At 37.6% G+C, this 18,807-nt stretch overlaps 1 protein-coding gene across 2 annotated transcripts in view; it reads left to right on the top strand.

The window, feature by feature from the left end:
* The window catches only part of PHLPP1 (PH domain and leucine rich repeat protein phosphatase 1), a 208,479-nt gene that overhangs the window by 103,350 nt on the left and 86,322 nt on the right, over positions 1 to 18,807 (top strand). For both annotated transcript variants that reach the window (XM_032602852.1, XM_032602851.1), the window contains exon 3: positions 6,303 to 6,428. In XM_032602852.1, coding sequence (XP_032458743.1) covers positions 6,303 to 6,428 — 126 coding nt within the window. The remainder of the gene's footprint in view (positions 1 to 6,302; positions 6,429 to 18,807) is intronic.

Raw genomic sequence — 18,807 nt, 5'->3', positions numbered from 1 at the left:
GCCCCCTGCATTGGGAGTGTGGAGTCTTACCCACTGGACCACCAGGGAAGTCCCAGGGGTAGATGGTTTTTGACTCATCATTCCTGTTGTGCCTCCACCAGTGGACATTTTTGGTTTGTGGAGTTTTGGAAAATAACAATGCCATTGGCTCACGTGAAGCCCTGGTTATGTTCACTTCTTAGTACATGCACCTTAACTATGTGACTGAAAATAGAGCAACTAGAATTTCACTGTTATATTTCAGACTGTAGGTGATAAATTATTATTTATGAGAAGATGCCTTTTGATATTGTGAGCATGTATTTTATAGTATAGTACAGTGATCCCCAAGTCCATGACCTTAGGATCATTCAGGTGTGCTTATCAAAGGTTAGACTCTCTAGCAGGAATCTGTGATCCCGCTTTGCCTTACCTCTCTGTTTATTTGTGTTTAGTGACCAGTGGGGTTAGTACTTTTAGTTTATCACTATAGCTAGTCATGAATTTTGAACCTGAAATGCTACTCATTTCAGAGAAGACCTGTGATACAGCTGATAGATATTTCCAACATACTGGCTGCTTTTCTTTGGGCATGTTAACTGTTTTATTCCTATCATTTATAAAATATCAACAGAAAGAACAAGATTGCTTAGGAAGGTATTACATTCTTTTCTTTGCCAGATTTATTTATAAACTCCAAGCACTGGTAGGGGTATCATTACCATAATTATATGTCAGTACTTCCTGATTTTTTTTTTTTTTTTTTTTTTTTTCTCGGTACACGGGCCTCTCACTGTTGTGGCCTCTCCCGTTGCGGAGCACAGGCTCCGGACGCACAGGCTCAGCGGCCATGGCTCACGGGCCCAGCCGCTCCGCGGCATGTGGGATCTTCCCGGACCAGGGCACGAACCCGTTTCCCCTGCATCGGCAGGCAGACTCTCAACCACTGCGCCACCAGGGAAGCCCGTACTTCCTGATTTTTAAATGATATGATAATCTGTTAATAATGGTAAAGGTAAATTTGGATGAAGAAATGGGTTTTTAGAAATCAGGGGTATATTAAAAATTTTTTTCTTGATCGTTACTTGATCATTAAAAAAAATAGATTTGGCTAGTCTGTGAGGTGTGTTTAGGTCTATTTCATTCACCCATTTTGAAACCATGGCTTCTTAACTTCTGTCTGAGCATTGAAGCATTATTGATAGTTTATTACTGAAGATCTTGTCCTTTGGATGGATCTGAAAACTTAGTCATCATTATTACTTCCATAACTCATCATTAAAAATGCATATTTAATGTTTGATGCCCTGATAGGTCAACAATCTGTTTCCTTCTTCTCTGGTGTTAGGCATTTGCATAGGCAAATTTAATATAACTGTTTATTAAATATCCTCTGTGGGGAAGCCACTTTGCTTGGCATCCCAGAAATACCAAGATGGGTAAGTCACCGTCTCTGCCTTCGAATAACTTATAATTACTATCTGGAAACGAAGGATGGACACAACAATATCTGCTCTACGAGAGGTGCAAAAAAGTAGGGTGGAAGATAAGTGGAAGAGATTACATTTTGTGGGGGGGAATCAGGGGATTTTGTGATGAAGGAGGTAACAATTATGATAGAACTTGAAGGGTGAAAAATCTCTTGACATATAAAGGAGGTGGTCAGAAAGATTATTGTGCTCAGAGAAGCAGAGGCAGGGAAACAGTGGAATGTTCAGGTAAGGTGAGAGAAGATCCAGTTATAATTAGCATTTTTATTCAGAGCTAGAGACTTGTTCTGTTTCCCAGGCCTACCTATTACTGGATGTACTTCTACCATTGAGTGGATAGAAAGTTAACAGCTTCTTTTTCTCACAGACAAAGCTTGTAAAACCTGTTTTGTGCTACACCTTTAAAAATAATTGAGTATGTTGAAAAATTATATTAACCACGTTAGGAAAAAATAATTCACTCTTTGCAATGTGAGTTTTCATTAATGTTTGTCTTTCCTTTTCTCATTCTGTTCTGTTGTTAAAGGAAAATCTGAGAGTAAATGGAAGAGGTGTTTTTGTTTTTGTTTTCTAATTTATATAAAAGAGCTAGAAATGAGGTGTGAGATAGATGCTGTAATTGTTGTGATAATAAATTTTGACACACTACTTGAACGTGATCATTAGTTTATGTTTTCAAATATAGAATTCAAATATGAAGTTAAAGCTCTATTAAATTGTTGAAAGACATTTGTTTAATAAGTTTTTATTCATGTACAATTATTATATTTAATTTCTTCTTTAAAATTGAACATAAATTTTTAGATAACTTATTTACATTAATACTTTATGTAATATTTGTTAAGCCATGAGGCATAATAAGCTGAGTAACTGTTAACTTACTACTCAGTTTAGGAAGTACAGCAGCATCAATACCAGTGTCTCTACCCGAGTTCTCTTTGCATCTGTCCCATTGCCTCCTCCTACCCCAGAGGAATCCACTGTCCTAGAATATGTATTCATCATTTGCTTACTTTTTTGAAATAAATTTTATCATATAACTATGTTTTGCTTGTTTTGATCTTAATAAAAATGGTATCATCCTGTTTGTGGTTTTCTGTGATTGAATTTTTTCACTCAATATTATGTTTCATAATAAGATTCCATATTACTTGCTATATATGGTTTTCATTTCTGTATAATGTTCCACTCTGTAAATGTTCCAAATTTCTAAAATATCTTAAGTAATTTTCTTATTGATTGACATTTGGGTTGCTTCTAGTTTTCTGTTATAAATAGTGCTCTTGAGATAGTCTTATTTTGATATGCCTCCTGGTTTACAAGTAGTTTTTCTAGAGCAGCATTTCTCAACTCTCGTCGCTGTGCCTGAAGGGGACATTTGGTAATATGTGCAAGTGTTTTGATTGTCAAATGATTGGGTAGTCAGTTGATGTAAGCTAAGTTATGCTGTGGTAACAAAACCCCCAGATCTCAGTGACTTATCATAACAGTTATTTCTCACTCACACTATTTGTCCAGTGTGGGTGGGTGGAGATTTCTTTTTTCAAGTAATTATGTACGAACCCAGCCTGATGGGGGTCCTTCTCTCTTATAATATTTGTAACACGTGGCTTCCTTTGCTGCTTAGGCAGGAGAAGAGGTAACTGGAGGGTCATTAGCTGGCTCTTGTATATCTGGTTGTAGAAGTGACACATGCCACTTCTGCTCATGGCTCATTGGCCAGAACTAGTCACATGACTCCATCTTAATTGCAAAGGTTCTGGGAAAAGTAGATAGTGTGTTTGGTTAATACTAGTATCTTTTGCTGCAGGGGGACACTATTGGCATCTACAGGGCAGGGGCTCAGAGAGTAAAATGTCATGCAAAAATATTAGACAGTCCTGCATAATGTACACAAGGAACTATTCAATCCAAAGTTCCTATAATGACCTCCTTGAGAAATATTGCTCTCAAGAGTGCAGTCACTGGGCTATAGGCCATATATGCACATTTACTTTTACAAGATGATATCCAATTGTTTTCCAAGGTTGTTACATCATATCATGCTCATATCAGTGCACATTTCTCTACATCTTTGCCTAACTTTATTGAGGTATAATTGATATACAACATACTGTACATTTTGATAACAATTTGATAACTGTATTATACTTCCATGAGTACAATTTGACAGATAGTCCCCTTGTGCTCCTTTGTACCGTTCTGTCCCTACTTTTCTGCTCACTCCTACCCATTCCCAAAAAACACTGCCTGATTTCTGTCAATATGGATTAGTTTAAATAGCATTTTTATAAAATTATATTTTCTCTTTGGTGTATAGAAATGTGGTTGATTTTTTTAGTGTTAATCTTATATCCAGCCACCTTGCTAAATTTTCTTATTTATTCTAATGTCTCTAGATTCTTTGGAGTTTGCTATGTAGCTAATCATCTCATATTCAAATAATGACAATTTTCTTTCTTCCTCAATACATTTATTTGTCTTATTGCAATGGCCAGGACTCTAGTATAGTGTTGAACAGAAAAAGTAAGGTAAGAGAGTGATATCTCATCATTAACATTGAAGTTTACCTTACATAAATATCCTTTGTTGGCTTAAGTGAGTTCTTTGTGTTCTTAGTTTGCTTAGAGTTTTTATCATGAATGATGAATGGGTGGAGAATGTCATCAAATGCTTTTTCTGCAACTGTAGTGGTGATCATACAGTTTTCTTCTTTAATCTGTTAATGTGATTAATGACTTTATAGTTCCAATAACGTTAAACCATCTTTCCTGAGGTAAATCCAACTTTTGTTCTTGGTATATTTTTTTCTGTATTGCTGGATTCTGATGCAACATTTTGTTCAAGATAAGTGTTCATGACTCAGGTTGGCCTGTAATTTTCCTTTCTCTTACTGTTCTGATCTGTTTTTGGTTATACTGGCCTCATAGAATAGGCTGGGGTCTTTTTCTTCTTTTCTCGTTTGGTGGATGAGTTTGCACAAGTTTGCAATGATCTATTTCTTGGAACTTTGATAAAACTCACCTGCGAAACCATATGAGCCTGATATTTTCTTGGTAATTAAAAAAGTATTCATTTTCTTAAATGGTAATAAGACTATTTAGGCCTGTTTTTTTCCCCTTGATTTAGTGTTGGTAAAATAAATTTTTCTAAAAATTTGCCACAAGGTTATTTATAATAATCTCTTTTTAATCCCTGCTTAATCTGTTTTGTCTCCCTTTTCATTATTAATATTTATGTCTTCAATTGATATCATTGATCAGTATCAATTGATATTCAATTTTGTTTTCCTTTTCAAAGAATTGCTGTTTTGCTTTGTTAATGTTCTCTATTGCATATTTGGTTTTCATTTCTTTCTTTTTTTTAAATTTCTTTTTAAATTTTTTAATTTTTTGGCTGCGTTGGGTCTTCGTTGCTGCGCATGGGCTTTCTCTAGCTGTGGCGAGTGGGGGCTACTCTTCATTATGGTGCGTGGGCTTCTCATTGCGGTGGCTTCTCTTGTTGTGGAGCACAGGCTCTAGGGTGCGTGGGCTTCAGCAGTTGTGGCATGCAGGCTTAGCAGTTGTGGCACGTGGGCTCAGTAGTTGTGGCTAGCCGGCTCTAGAGTGCAGGCTCAGTAGTCGTGGTGCACGGCTTAGTTGCTCCGTGGCATGTGGGATCTTCCCAGACCAGGGCTCGAACCTGTGTCCCCTGCATTGGCAGGCAGATTCTTAACTACTGCACCACCAGGGAAGTCCCAGTTTTCATTTCGTTAACTTCTGCTTTTTATTATCACCTTCATTTTGCTTTGAGTTCACTTCGTTTTTGTTTTTGATATTTTTTCCCTAAGTTCTTGAGATACATGCCAATTAAATTAATTTTCTGCCTTCTTTTCTAATATGAGTATTTAAAATTATAAATTTCCCTCTGTGTACCTGCTTTTATTACATTCCATAAATTTCAGTACGTAGTACTTTTAATGGTTTAGTGCTAAGAATTTCTGTGTTTTGATTACAGATTCTTTTTTTTACCTGTGAGTTGTTTAGAAGTGTATTAACTTTCTAAATGTAGATTTTTAATTGATTTATTATTGATTTTTAACTTGATTTTATTTTGGTCCCAGAATGTAGTCTGTGTGATCTTTCTGAAGTTTTTATACTTTCACTGTGACTTGGTTTGTGGTCATTTTTGTAAATGAAATACAGGAAACATTCATTCTGTAAGTTAAACATAAGAGTTTATTAATATGTTACTTTATTGTTTGGACTTTTTCTCCTTATGAAGAATTTATTGGGAGTGGAAACTTGATTTGACTGTATCGCTGCATTATTGGGACTTGAAATTTCTTATGGTAGGGTTTTGTTTCAGGTTAATCTCAATTTCACAATAAGCTAAAAGAAAAAAAACTTATTTAACATGCTTGAAGACCTCTTTTAATAAAAGGTTGTATGTAATTCAGAGTAATACAAAAGTCCCCTAAGTAAAAATTCACCTGCAGTAAAAATTCTTAAGTAAAATCTTCAGTAAAAGTCCTCCTTAAGAGGAAGTAAGAACCTCAGCACCCTATTATGAGGGTATAGAAGGATAAAAAAGGAAGTCTGTTACAATTTTAAACAGGAAGAAGAGAATTTCACTGTTGTGGGGAAATCTATTGAAGGTAATAGTCCCCTTTTTGGTTTCCTTGTAATTCAGATTGGTTGGTCAGACTTAGGAACTTACATGCTTTAAGTAGTAAGAGGCACACATAAAGAGATAGTTGCAAAGCTGTGCAGGCTCACTGGTCTAAGGGACAGTTAAGGAGCTTGGTAAATGTCCTGCTTTCTGACTTGTTTTTGTCACTCTTTGTTTTTACAGGTAGAAGAAGTGAAAAAACACCAGCACTGTTTAGCATTTAGCTCCTCTGGACCCCAAAGCCAGACTTACTACATTTGTTTTGATACATTCACAGAGTATTTAAGGTGGCTTCGACAAGTCTCCAAGGTAAGCATTTAACCAGGAACTTTGTTCAGCTTCTGGCTGGCTAAAGAGTTGCTTCTGCTTTACAAAATATAGTTATACACTCTTTTTTTTTTTTTTTTTTTTCAAATACTGCCAGTAGTTAGCAATTTTTAGTCTTTTTAAAAGCACATTTTGGTGAAAAGTAGCTTTTTAAAAATTGTGTTTTATTTGCCCGTTTTGTTTATACTTAAAAAAGAATTCAGTGGGTAGACTGGCATTATTATTATCTTAACGTTGTAGAGAAGGAACATGAGGTTGAGAATATTTAAGGGACTGGCCCAGGGTAGGACAACTACAAAACCACAAAATACCCAGAGAATTGTTACAAATTTCCCCTTTTCCTCTGACCATTTTTTCTTATAAGCAGTCTAATCTTGTACCATCTCCCTTTCACCTTTTCAATTTCTGCCTTTTGAATGGTTTGATTTCTTTTTTCGTCTTAATTATTTTTACAATTTTATAGTCCTCTATTTAAATAAGATTACCATGACCCATGAAACAAAATACCTCTGTGTGTGTGTGTGTGTGTGTGTGTGTGTGTGTGTGTGTGTACTGGAACCCACAATAAACTGATAAATAAGATAAAGAAATGCTGGTATTTCAGGTGCTGTGTGTGAGAATGTTTTTATATCACATTTGTATAATTATGTACAGTGGGTTAGATTGCAGTACTTTGTTCCTTGGTTTTGGGTGTGTTTATGAAATGATGAAACCTCCCTAGGGGCAGAAACATTACAGTGGAATTTGCTTTCATATTTTTGAATTTATAATCCAGTTTGTTATTCAAGTTCAGTGTGATTCAGACTGCTGCATGATGTAATTATTTGTCAAGTGAATGAATAGGGAATAACTTTGTAGAAGAGAAGAGTTAAGAGAAAATTAGAGAATAATGTCTAGAAAGTCTTTTTGACATACTGGGTGCATTTGAATTATCGGGGGGAGAAAACTGTGTTCTCTGATGATACAATATACTTGGGAACATTAGTTTCTCCTTTTAGGAAGAAGCAATGGACAGAGTTTAGGTTGATAGGACTTTGAATATTCTCCCAACTTAGTAGGCAAATGGAGGTTCTAAATGTACAGGACAGCACCCCTACTAGAGAAAATGGGAAGGATGACACTTCTCCTTCAGACTTGCATGTAGAATTAGTGTGATATTAGAGGCAACTAGTATATCTGTCTAGTTGTTTTAAAATTACTCTGGTTGTTGCAAATGTGAGGAGACAAATATTATATAATATCGTGCTTTTAACATTAAGTGGTTGTATGGGTTCAAAGCAATAAGTCAATGGCCCATACTCTATTCAGAATAAAATGCCAAACTATGGTCAAACTGCAGTTTAAATTTCTTTCTATATGGAGATGTTGAGTTTTTAAATAAACTTTTTTTTCAGAGTAATCTTCTATTTACAGAAAAGTTGCAATACAGTATAGAGGGTTTCTGTATACTCCTTGCTTGGTTTCCCAGGCATCTAATATTACCATGATACATTTGTCAAAACTAAGAAACCAACATTAGTACGTTACTCTGAAATTATTTGGATTTCACTAGTTTTTCCATTAATGTTATTTTTCTGTTCCAAGATCTAATCCAGGGCACCAGAGTGCACTTGGTTGTCATTTCTCCTTTGTCTCCCCTGATCTCTGACAGTTTTTCAGTCTTTCTGTGTTTTTCATGACCTTGACAGTTTTGGGGATGTAGTGGTCAGGTATTTTATAGAATGTCCTATATGGAAATGTTTTGACCTTTTATATCAAATGCAGTGTAATAGCTGCTTTACATTCTTTTTCGAACAAGTCAGAGGTATAAATTCTTAAACAAACATGGATAAGGATGTAAACAGAAGTTTATGTAAATTATCAAGCTTACCAATGACAGATTGCTTTGATTGAAACAATAATAACAGAAAGATTAATAGGAATTGAATTTAATAGTCTTGTATATTAAACATCCACACAATTGATAAATCACTGTTCTAAAGCCAGCAAGCATTTATTAAGCACCTTCTGTATGTCAGATATGTATTTTATGCACTAGGATACAGCAAAGAACAAGTCCAGTTTCCCTCTCTGGGTAGGGCTTATACTGGAGAGACAAACCATAAATAAGTAAACAGAGAAGAAAGAAAATATCAGTTAATCATCATGCTATAATACAAAGTGATATGACAGAGAAGGATGGGAGAGGAATAACTCTGAGGAGGGGACATTTAAACTGATACTTCAATGAACAAAATATCTGATTATTTGAAGATCTAGTTGGGGGTAGCTTTGCAGGTAGTGGGAGAAGGGAGTGAGAGAGCCCTAAGACTGGAAGGAGGGATGGTGAAGGTCAGAGAAGACAAGGGTCTTCTGTTATAGAAGAGGATGAAAAGTCTGGATTTTGTCATTGGCATAATGGCAAGCCATTAAAGAGTTTTCTTCCAGAAGTTTCCATGATCTCACATCACATTGGCTGTTGTGTAGAGAATGGATTGTGGAGGGCAAGAATAGAAGCGGGGGGGCCTGACCGTCAAGAGGCTCTTGTGGTGTATTTTAGGCAAGAGGTGAAGGTGGAAATGGAGAGAAGTGAACAGATGTGTTTTGGGGATCAAGTGACAGGTTTACTGATAAATTACATAAAGAGCATGAGGAAAAGGGAAACATAAAAAATGGCTTCTAGGTTCTTTGAATTGCCGTGTAGATTGTAGCCTCAGTCAGAAACCATAGCACGAATTAGACTCCATATTTGCGCCTTGAAAACTAGCAAAATACAGTTCTTCACTTCAAAGAGCTTCTGTTCCTAGGGAGACAGCAGAGAGGTGGAGTGCAAGAGGAAGATTATTAAATATCTCTTAAGTAAGGTGTGAAAAATGTTCATTTCTAACTTGTGGCAGGTGATTGTAAATGTCAAGTGTTAGCTTGGTTAGTACTCTTCCCTGTTGCTGGTTGGTTAATATGCCATTTCTGTGGTCTAATAGGGTGGTGTCTCTGTAATGAGGCTCTCACTCCGATTATCCAAACCTTGAACTGGTTCAGACATCAGACCTCTCAGTAGGAGGGGGTGGGGGGGAGAACTGTGACACAGGAGCACATGATGGTGGCAGAATGAGGAACAGGAATGTTGGTGTGAGTTTCCCTTTTCCCTCATTATTGTGTGGCTGTTAGGAAGCATCTGATAGGTACGTGCTGAAATGTAATGTAGCTACACACATGTACATACACAAGACTGCACTTCCAGGAGGGAGGGGGGACTTTGAGTTAATTACCTTAGATTACTAGTATTAACAAGTACTCAACTGGTAGTTAACTGATATTAACTAGGACGAACTTGAATCAGAACCTTAACCTCCTCTCCCTTCAGGATGGCTCTGAATGTTTGGGGAGGCCAAATGGTGTAGGAGTAAAGAGTTTGAGTCTTAACTAAGGAGACCTGGGTTCTAACATTTACTGGCCGTGTGACTGTATCTAAGCTTATAAATTTTAAGCCTTTTCATTTGATAAAGGAAATAATAATAGCACTTACCTCTTAGTGCTTATATGAAATATGCATGTCATGGACTTACCCTGGCACATAGTAAGTGTGTGTGTGTATGTATGACTGACTAAATAAATACACAAATAAAAAAATAATTTTATGACCATCACTCCTGCCATCATCACTGACTGGCTGGACAGTATATATATTTTTTAATATTTTCTGTTTTTATGTTTATTTTAAGCATAAGACACACATATGCTTAGTTTATCTGAACAAGGAGCATTCTGCCGCTCTTAACCAGGACAGCAGCCTTTTGGGGTAAAGTAATTAAGCATGGCAGACATTGGGGAGAAAGAAGATTTCTTCCTGAAAAGTCAGGGGTAGGGGATAGAGGGCAAATATTTTAATAAATGCAGATTTTAGATACAGTGTCTTCCTTTTCGTCAACCCTAAAAACCAGATACACATTTCAGAAAATTTTAGAAGTTGTTATACTTAGTGAATTAAAGGGGAAATGAGTTATAAGGGTCTGATTAAAGAGGTTAGGTATTAGAGGAGGAATAAGTGCGAGAACTCCGTATTTGGGTATGAAACCCATATAAAATATGGCCACACTCTTTAAACTTTGTATGTTGAGGAAAATCCTATGATAGTGTCTTTTCCTTTAACCCCACATCATGGGAGGGTAGGTTGGGGCTGCTGGAAAGAGGATTAGAACTCGGTCCCTTTGGGATAATGTGTGTATGGGAAGCGTGGAGTGGCACCGGCTGACCATCACAAGCCACTTCTGCTTGTAGCTTCTCCTTTCCATTCTGTTCTTCCTTATATGTAGGTCTTAGGAAGGTATACAGTTTAGTCACACTCAGGGTTACTATGGAAACAGTTTCTTTTTCTTCTTATTGAGGAACAAAACATTCACAGAATGGATTGTCCATATCCTGATGTTTAAATGAGGATTCACTTTAATAATTGTCTGAAAGAAAGACAAACCAACAACAGGAAGAAATATCTGGGTTTCTGATTCTTAATGACCATCCTCACCCCAGGGTGGGAAGACAAAAAGAAGCAAATTCCAATGATTTTTGAATTAAAATGAATTAGATAATTAATTTAAAATAAAAATTCTTTATTTTCAGTTTATGCTTCTGGATATTAGCTGCAAGAAAAATGTTATTCTTTGTTCCAGTTTTTTTAGTTGACTTTGTGAACATATATAAAAGGTTATTAATTAGCCGTGTTCTATCAAGGCAGGCTCTTATATACTTATTATTTTTTAAACTTAATCTTAGCCCTTAGTATTTGCCAAAATAACACCCGAGGCTGTCCCTTAGAGTTTTTAATTTGGGGCGGGTGTTAGTGGTAGTTACTGTGGAAGAAATGGCTCCTTTGGGAGGATTACAGTGTTGATTTTAAAGTCATCCCTGAAATATTAATGCACGGCACTCTTTAAAAATTCAGCAAACATCCTGTTGTATGCTGTGTAGAAAGGACTCTGCTAGCTCAACATGGGTACCTGTCCAGCGTGTCTTCAAAGTGGTTGGTGGGGCAGTGATACGTGGGGGAGGGTAGTAGTTGAGGGAAGAACAGGAATTGCAGAAGCGCTCCAGTCAGGTGTACGAGTGACTTTACACAAATGCTGCCCCGACTGTCCCTCTTTGTGGCCCACTTTTTGGAGTACATTGGTTTTAGACATGTTGATTGATCCTGTGGATTCTCTTTACAGTTAGTCTTCATGTGAATCTATAGCCTAAGTCGTACATATTTTTAATTTAAAGTCTTAGTCACTTCTGGGACACTGTATTGTCCCACATTAAAATCTGTTTCTTGATTTCAAGGAAGCTTAAAAGGGGATTTAGATCACTGATTTGGTGTTGTGCATGAATGTGGGGTTTTCTGTTTGTTTTTGTTGTTTTTTTTCCATGTGAAAGGCATTTATTTCTTATTAGTTAATTAATTAAAGTATGCATGAATGTGTTTTTAACTTTTCATTATGGAAAATGTCAAATATTTAGAAGCAGAGATAATACACACATACCTATTACTCAGCTTCCCCAATTCTTAGCTTGTGGCCAGTTGTGTTATGTGAATATGTTGTATGGCCCAGTGGTATAAGTTGACGCCTTGTAAGGCCACTTAGTTTGTCCACATATCTCTTTCCTTGTTGATCAGTGGTTAACAGGCTGGCAGTTGCCAGCCACGGTGGCTATCACAGTGCTTATCTCTCTGGCTATCTTTCTTTTAGTATTAATCATAGTATTTTAATTCTAGGCCATCTTTTTTCTTTTTTTTTTTAATGAAAAAAAGTCACCACGTTGAAGTTGTGGTTGCTGTGATATTTTGGTTCACCCTTAACGTGCATAGTGTAGACAAGTCAGGGCAACATCTCATGCTGAATTAAAGATCACATGAAATGATGAGTAAACATCACCCTTTAAGAATAAGATATATGGTGAATCACAGTTGAACTTTTGCTTTCATGTGCTTAAAAAGAGTGTTTTATTGTCCAGGTTTTACTCAAAGAATACTTCACTAATCACAGAGTCAAATCAATCTGGTGGAATAGGATTGTTTCCAGCATATAAATTTGTGTCATTTGATGTAGTTGCAAGAAACCCTTTAAGATCACTTAGTCATCTTTTGCACATATTTACACATATTTTGTCTCTTCATTTGAAGTGTAATTTAGGGAGTGTTCTGCTTTTTGTCAGCATGGTTGGTCACTTGTCTTTTAGGGATTTTGCTGTTGCTGGTTACATTGGGGTTGTAAGGGTAAGAAGCTGTGATCTCAATCCTGTTCTGCTAAGGAGTCCAGGGCTTAAAGGGGCTTTATTTTTGGAAACCCTCCCTTCACATTTTATACCCATTCTTTAGATAAAGAATCAAGGGCCGTTTGACCATGACAATCTAGCAAGTCTATGGCAGAACCTGAAGTAGAATTGAGGGTCTGAGTGACATGGATTTTAGTTTATAAAATGTCACCCCAATCCCTAGAGAATTGTTCTTGTACCAATTCTGTAGTGAAGATATGAGAAAAGTTTGGAAATTCAGTGTATGAAATATTTAGATACAGGAAGCTTCAAGGAGGTAATGAGCAAGCTGAGTTTGAAGGATGAATAGGAGTTCACAACAAAGACAAGGGGAAAGAGCATTTCAAGGAGAGATAAAATATCTACAAAGCTACAACTGTGTAAAATGTAAATGTGTAGTCATATCACAGATGTCTGAGCAATGTGAAAAAGGAAAAAATGGAAGCTAAAATTAAAAAGTACTGCCCAGGACTTCCCTGGTGGCGCAGTGGTTAAGAATCTGCCTGCCAGTGCAGGGGACATGGGTTCGATCCCTGGTCCGGGAAGATCCCACATGCCGCGGAGCAGCTAAGCCTGTGCGCCATAACTACTGAGCCTGTGCTCTAGAGCTTGCGAGCCACAACTACTGAGCCCATGCGCCGCAACTACTGAAGCCTGTGTGCCTAGAGCCCATGCTCCGCAACAAGAGAAGCCACCACAATGAGAAGGCTGTGCACTGCAACGAAGAGTAGGTCCCACTCGCCGCAACTAGAGAAAGCCTGCGCACAGCAACGAAGACCCAACACAGCCATAAAAAAAAAAAAAAAAAAAAAGGACTGCCCATCTGGATAGTTTCCTGTTCATTCCATTTTATTTTCTTGGGAAAATTTGACTATGTTACCAAACATCATAATTAACTTTCCAATATAGTTACACAAAAATTCATATTGTGGAATCTTTCCTTATTATACATATAAATAGTTTAGGAAATTTAGAAATTCTGCTTTCAATTTAAACTGAAGATAAAGTATTTTGGATTACATTAAATTTTGTTTTTCTAATACATAATACTGTGATTTAGTGAAAATATTAAAATGCTCTCTTTGCAATTATAAGTATGCTTCATCTTATTTCCACATTGCTAATCCCTTCTTTTTTTTTTCTATAGTAATTATTGGTTCTGAAATCCTAGTGACTATATTCCTAAAGAAGGGGTTTCTCCTTCATTCTAAGTCATTTCCATTTAAAATTATTTAAATTTATTTTCTTTAGAGTTTTTCAATCCACTTTTATACAAATGAAAAAGATACCTAGTTTGCTTACTGTATCCTGACAGAAGCAGCATGCTTTGTGAAACATTTCTGACTTGTGTACTTTACATGCTAAACTCATCCCATGTGTCTCCATCTTCCCTTCTTCTGTCTTCCCACCCTCCCTCCCCTGTTCTGTCAACAGCTCTGTTGTTGGGGGGGGGGCAGAAGGTAGTGAAGGGGGAATGAGAGAAGATTTATTCCACCTTTTCTCTGTGCTAGGCATTCTTCTAGGCTCCACTTCTAGCGTCAGGACTTCAGCAAATGGAAGAAATGAGTTCCTCATGTGTATTTTATCTGTATGTTGTTATCTTTAGTAAAATACATTTTAGGTTTTAAGGGAGGAACATACAGCTGTGTTTTTTTATTTGTTTTTGTTTTGTTTTAATTATTTATTTATTTGTTTATTTATTTACTTTTGGGTGCACTGGGTCTTCGTTGCTATGCACGGGCTATCTTTAGTTGTGGCGATCCGGGACTACTCTTCATTGCGGTGCGCAGGCTTCTCTTGTGGAGCACGGGCTCTAGGCGCGCAGGCCTCAGTAGTTATGGCGCACGGGCTCAGTTGCTCCATGGCATATGGGATACTCCCGGACCAGGGCTCGAACCCATGTTCCCTGCATTGGCAGGTGGACTCCTAACCACTGTGCCACCAGGGAAGTCCCTACAGCTGTGTTTTAAAGTTACAGCATGTTATTTTAAAATTGGGAAGGGCCCTTGTAAAGTAGTCCCCAAAAAGGTAATATTACTTGTAGTTTTCTAGAACAATTGCCTTAACAATTACTTGGCATTTTCTTTAAAAGTGTTCGTTAACCTTAAAGTCTAGTCAACATCAAGTGGCTCTTAGTTGAGAGAATTAGAATTTAAGATTTGAGAAGGACCTTGTGGACTCCCAGACTTACCTCCCGCCTAGGAAAGGTCTACAGCCTTTCAGATACCTATAGTGTCTGACAAGACAGCTCTTCCTTAGAAGTGAGCTGAAGTCTCTATCCCTATGCCTTTGACTCGCTGACCCTAGTTTTGCTCTCTGGTTTAACAAAAGGTAATCGTACTCACTCTCCTATTTGATAACCTCTAACTGGAAGTTTCTATGATTTCCATGCCCTCCCCCACCTCTTAGCAATCTACTTTTAGGAGAAACATCTCTGGTAATTCCCACAATTTCGTCATCACTTGGTTTCCAGATCCCTTCTCTTGCTTTTTCCTTCGGGTGCTCTGCAGTTTCTTGACATACCTGCAGATACTATCTGATGAGCACAGAGTATATGACCGTGGTTTTCCTTGCTTTAGACATTATGTCCAAAGTGAGTTATTCATTCATGAGGTCAACCTCAAAATAAAGACTCTTTGCTTTTCCCCCCAAATTGTTAATAGATATATTTTGTTAATAATAAAATCATTTAGCCAACTGAATTGATGCAGTAGTGACAACAAATAGTGATAACTAACATTTTGGTAACTTTTTTCTGTGTGCCAAGCACTATTCTAGATGCTTTATAGTATCCCTGTGAGGTCGGTGCCCATAACATTGTGTGAGGTCGGGCTTTACAACAAAAGGAAATAACCTTTGAGGAGATATTATCATCTCCATTTTGCAGATGAGGGAACTGAGATGTAAAGTATCCAGCACTGCTTTATGTAGGGAGATCCTCTTTCTTGCTTTTTCTTTAATTGTACTTCCAATGTTTTACAGTGGCCTGAAGGGGCAAAACAAAACAAGATTCAAATAATAACTGAGATTTACTGAAAATGTCAAAGAGAAGTACTTCAAATACACAGTTGTCAGTAGAATCCAGGCAGCTCAGTATTAGAATAAGAGGTGATTTACCAGGCAGTCTGTTGACTGGGGTGTGCTGCTAAGGACACTTGAGCATAGCCACTGATCACTGATCTTCTTAAATGATGACCAAGACGTATTTAGGAAATCTGAGATGCCTTCTGAGTCACCCAAAGCAAATTAAATTGGTTTCAGTGTTGAGGGGACTACTGTTGTCTAACTTCAAAAACTGGTCGTCAAGTATTGCTATATCAGGAACTTAGCATATATGATTAACCAGATCTCTACATCTGGTCGTCTTATATTTTGAAGTTAAATCATTTTAATATGAGTGTTTAGACCAATGTAAAAATACATAGTATCTTAAGAGTTTAGTTTCCGTGATATATTTACTTACCTTGGAAGACCCCAATATTTGTAACCCAGAGTATTGGATTATCTACAACTGCTCTGAACAGTTAAATTCTTCTACTCACTGGTCTGATTTATTTTATAAAGTAAGGAGTACTGGAATAATCGAAAAAATATCAGTGAACTCTCTATGTTAAACATACCAGACCTTGTATGTTAGACTGGTACTTAACCAGTGAGGTGTATGTGTCATTTGTATTTTAAATGGAAAACAAGTAGCCTGTTTCTAAGAGAGCATCATTTAAGTGTGCATTTATGTTACTTCTTTTAATAGAAAATTAGAATGTAAGTTTTTTGTGGTTAGCAATCTTTTCCCTTCTCCTTTGCCAAGGAGATGCTCCCTTTGGGGGCTGCCGTGATGGAGCTCAGAGACACTCTCAGGTGGTCATATTCTAAAGAGCTTGTTTACACATATTTTGCTAATAAGGAAATGAGGAAGGAACTCTGAGTTCAGATTTGATCTCCACCCAAGCCAAGCTCTATTTTTCTGTTCCTACTGAGAAACACAATGGGCTTTGTGTGTGTGGAAGGAAGATAACTGTTAGAGGGACACGATTAGTGATTCTGGGGGCCGCGGGTACCATCTTCTCCGAGCCTCTCACACTCAGAGAGGGTGAGGTGCCAGGTGTGCATTTCTAGTTTAGGCTGTACCACAAGCTCATGGGGCACATCCTGCAACTCTGCCTGCTCCTGATGGTGGGGTGCCAGTCTCTGCACTGGTGCCGGGGAATACCCGCCCATCTTGGCGTGTGAGGGGACCGTCAGTGCTGGAATGGCCTGGGGAGCTCTGGGGTTTGTGTTCTCTCCTCTGTGTGTCCCTACCGCACCACTGCATGTGCATTTTGGAATTATACTTGTTAGATGTCTGTGCCTTCAAGGGACCCATGTTTTGAAGACAAAATGTGCATCTCTTCAATATCAAGTCCAGTGTCTGTTTCATAAAGGCAAATGGTAGATCCATGTTGAAAGGTGCACTCATCCCCTCCACTCACCTGCAAAGAGAAGTCGAGATGCCTAGGAGGAACTCTTAGTCTAAATTTCTCAATATTGTTTTTCTTTATTGTTATAGTCTGGTGCTTTTACGGTGAGCCATGTGTTTTATTTATTTGTTTGCTTATGTGTCAATCAGTCATCTATCTAACGCTTCTCTTTTCTTTCTCTTTTTCTGTCTCTCTTCCCCCCGCCCCCCACCTTCCTTCTTTCCTTTTCCAGCCTGCAGCTTTCTCCATACTTTTTTTTTTTTTGCGGTACGCGGGCCTCTCCCTGTTGTGGCCTCTCCCGTTGCGGAGCACAGGCTCTGGACGCGCAGGCTCAGCGGCCATGGCTCACGGGCTCAGCCGCTCCGCGGCATGTGGGATCTTCCCGGACCGGGGCACGAACCCACGTCCCCTGTATCAGCAGGCGGACTCCCAACCACTGCGCCACCAGAGAAGCCCTCTCCATACTCTTTTATTCTTTGGTCCCTTAACGATGTTTTAACTGGTACCTTATAGTTTTAATAAGCCTAATCTTAAAATCGTAGTCCCCTCCCTTCCCTGAATAATTTGCCCTCAGAGAGTTCCATCTCTCATTTTTGTCTGTCAATGATAGCCTCTCCACATCTTCTTGTCTCCATTGATTTGGTTACATCTGGTGGTTTGGAATGGTGTGTAAATTTTATTTCTTGGGTTTTAAAATTTTTCATATCATTTACTCAGTTAAGGCAAAGAAATGATAAAATACCAGAATTCCAGGTAGAATTTACTAAGTCCCAAATTGGCAGTTTGATATGCCCCTATTCAGACATTATTAATGTATATATTGTAATTAATTTTATAGGAAGGTTTTCTGCATCTGCTGTTAAACAGATTGTATAAAATGTTAATTAGTACAGGATCGAGAAATGAGATGTCATTGTGAAAATGTCTGCAGTCAAGTTAAGGCATTTCCTATATTTGTAGAATTTTTTTAAAGAAATGATTGCATGTTTTGGAGCAGTGACAGCTTAAAGTTTATTAAAATTGGAAATTTTTTGTTTGATATTATTATAAAACTTTATTGATGAGGATGAAATTGAACATAAGTCATTAGAGTGCGTAGCTAAGAAAGATGAATAAACTCTATTCTGAATTTATATTCTCCAACTTCATGTCTTCCCAAAGCATTTTTGGGGGATGAGAATTAAAACTAAGTCAGTTGAGGTTAAGAATTTTGTACAGAAGCTTGGTAAACTCCCCAGAGACTATCCCTGTAGCCAGGGCATAGTTTCCCAAACCACTAAAGGCTAGGCCAGAGCAATTAATGACTCATAATGCCAGTTTACAGCAGTATTTTACTTTGCACAAGCGGAATTATTTGTGCTATTTCAGCTGCTTTGACCAAGCCTTTCAGAATCATTTTGTTCAATTTTGAGCATGCTTTGCACATAATAAGGATAAATACCACTTCACTAAAGTATAGTGGGGACAAAAAAATCACGTGAATGTTACTCTGAACTTTCCGTTGCTTATAAAAGAAGATTGTCCACTAAGTGAACATCAGGAATAATGTGAGTAATACAGAGTGCAGTCCTGTTGCAAGGGAAGATGATAATTTTGAAAGCACGGAGGGGATAGGTTAGGGCTAGGATAGATACATT

Source organism: Phocoena sinus, chromosome 14 (genome assembly GCF_008692025.1).
Source record: "Phocoena sinus isolate mPhoSin1 chromosome 14, mPhoSin1.pri, whole genome shotgun sequence".
Lineage (NCBI taxonomy): Eukaryota > Metazoa > Chordata > Mammalia > Artiodactyla > Phocoenidae > Phocoena > Phocoena sinus.
This window is presented reverse-complemented; position numbering and strand designations above follow the sequence as displayed.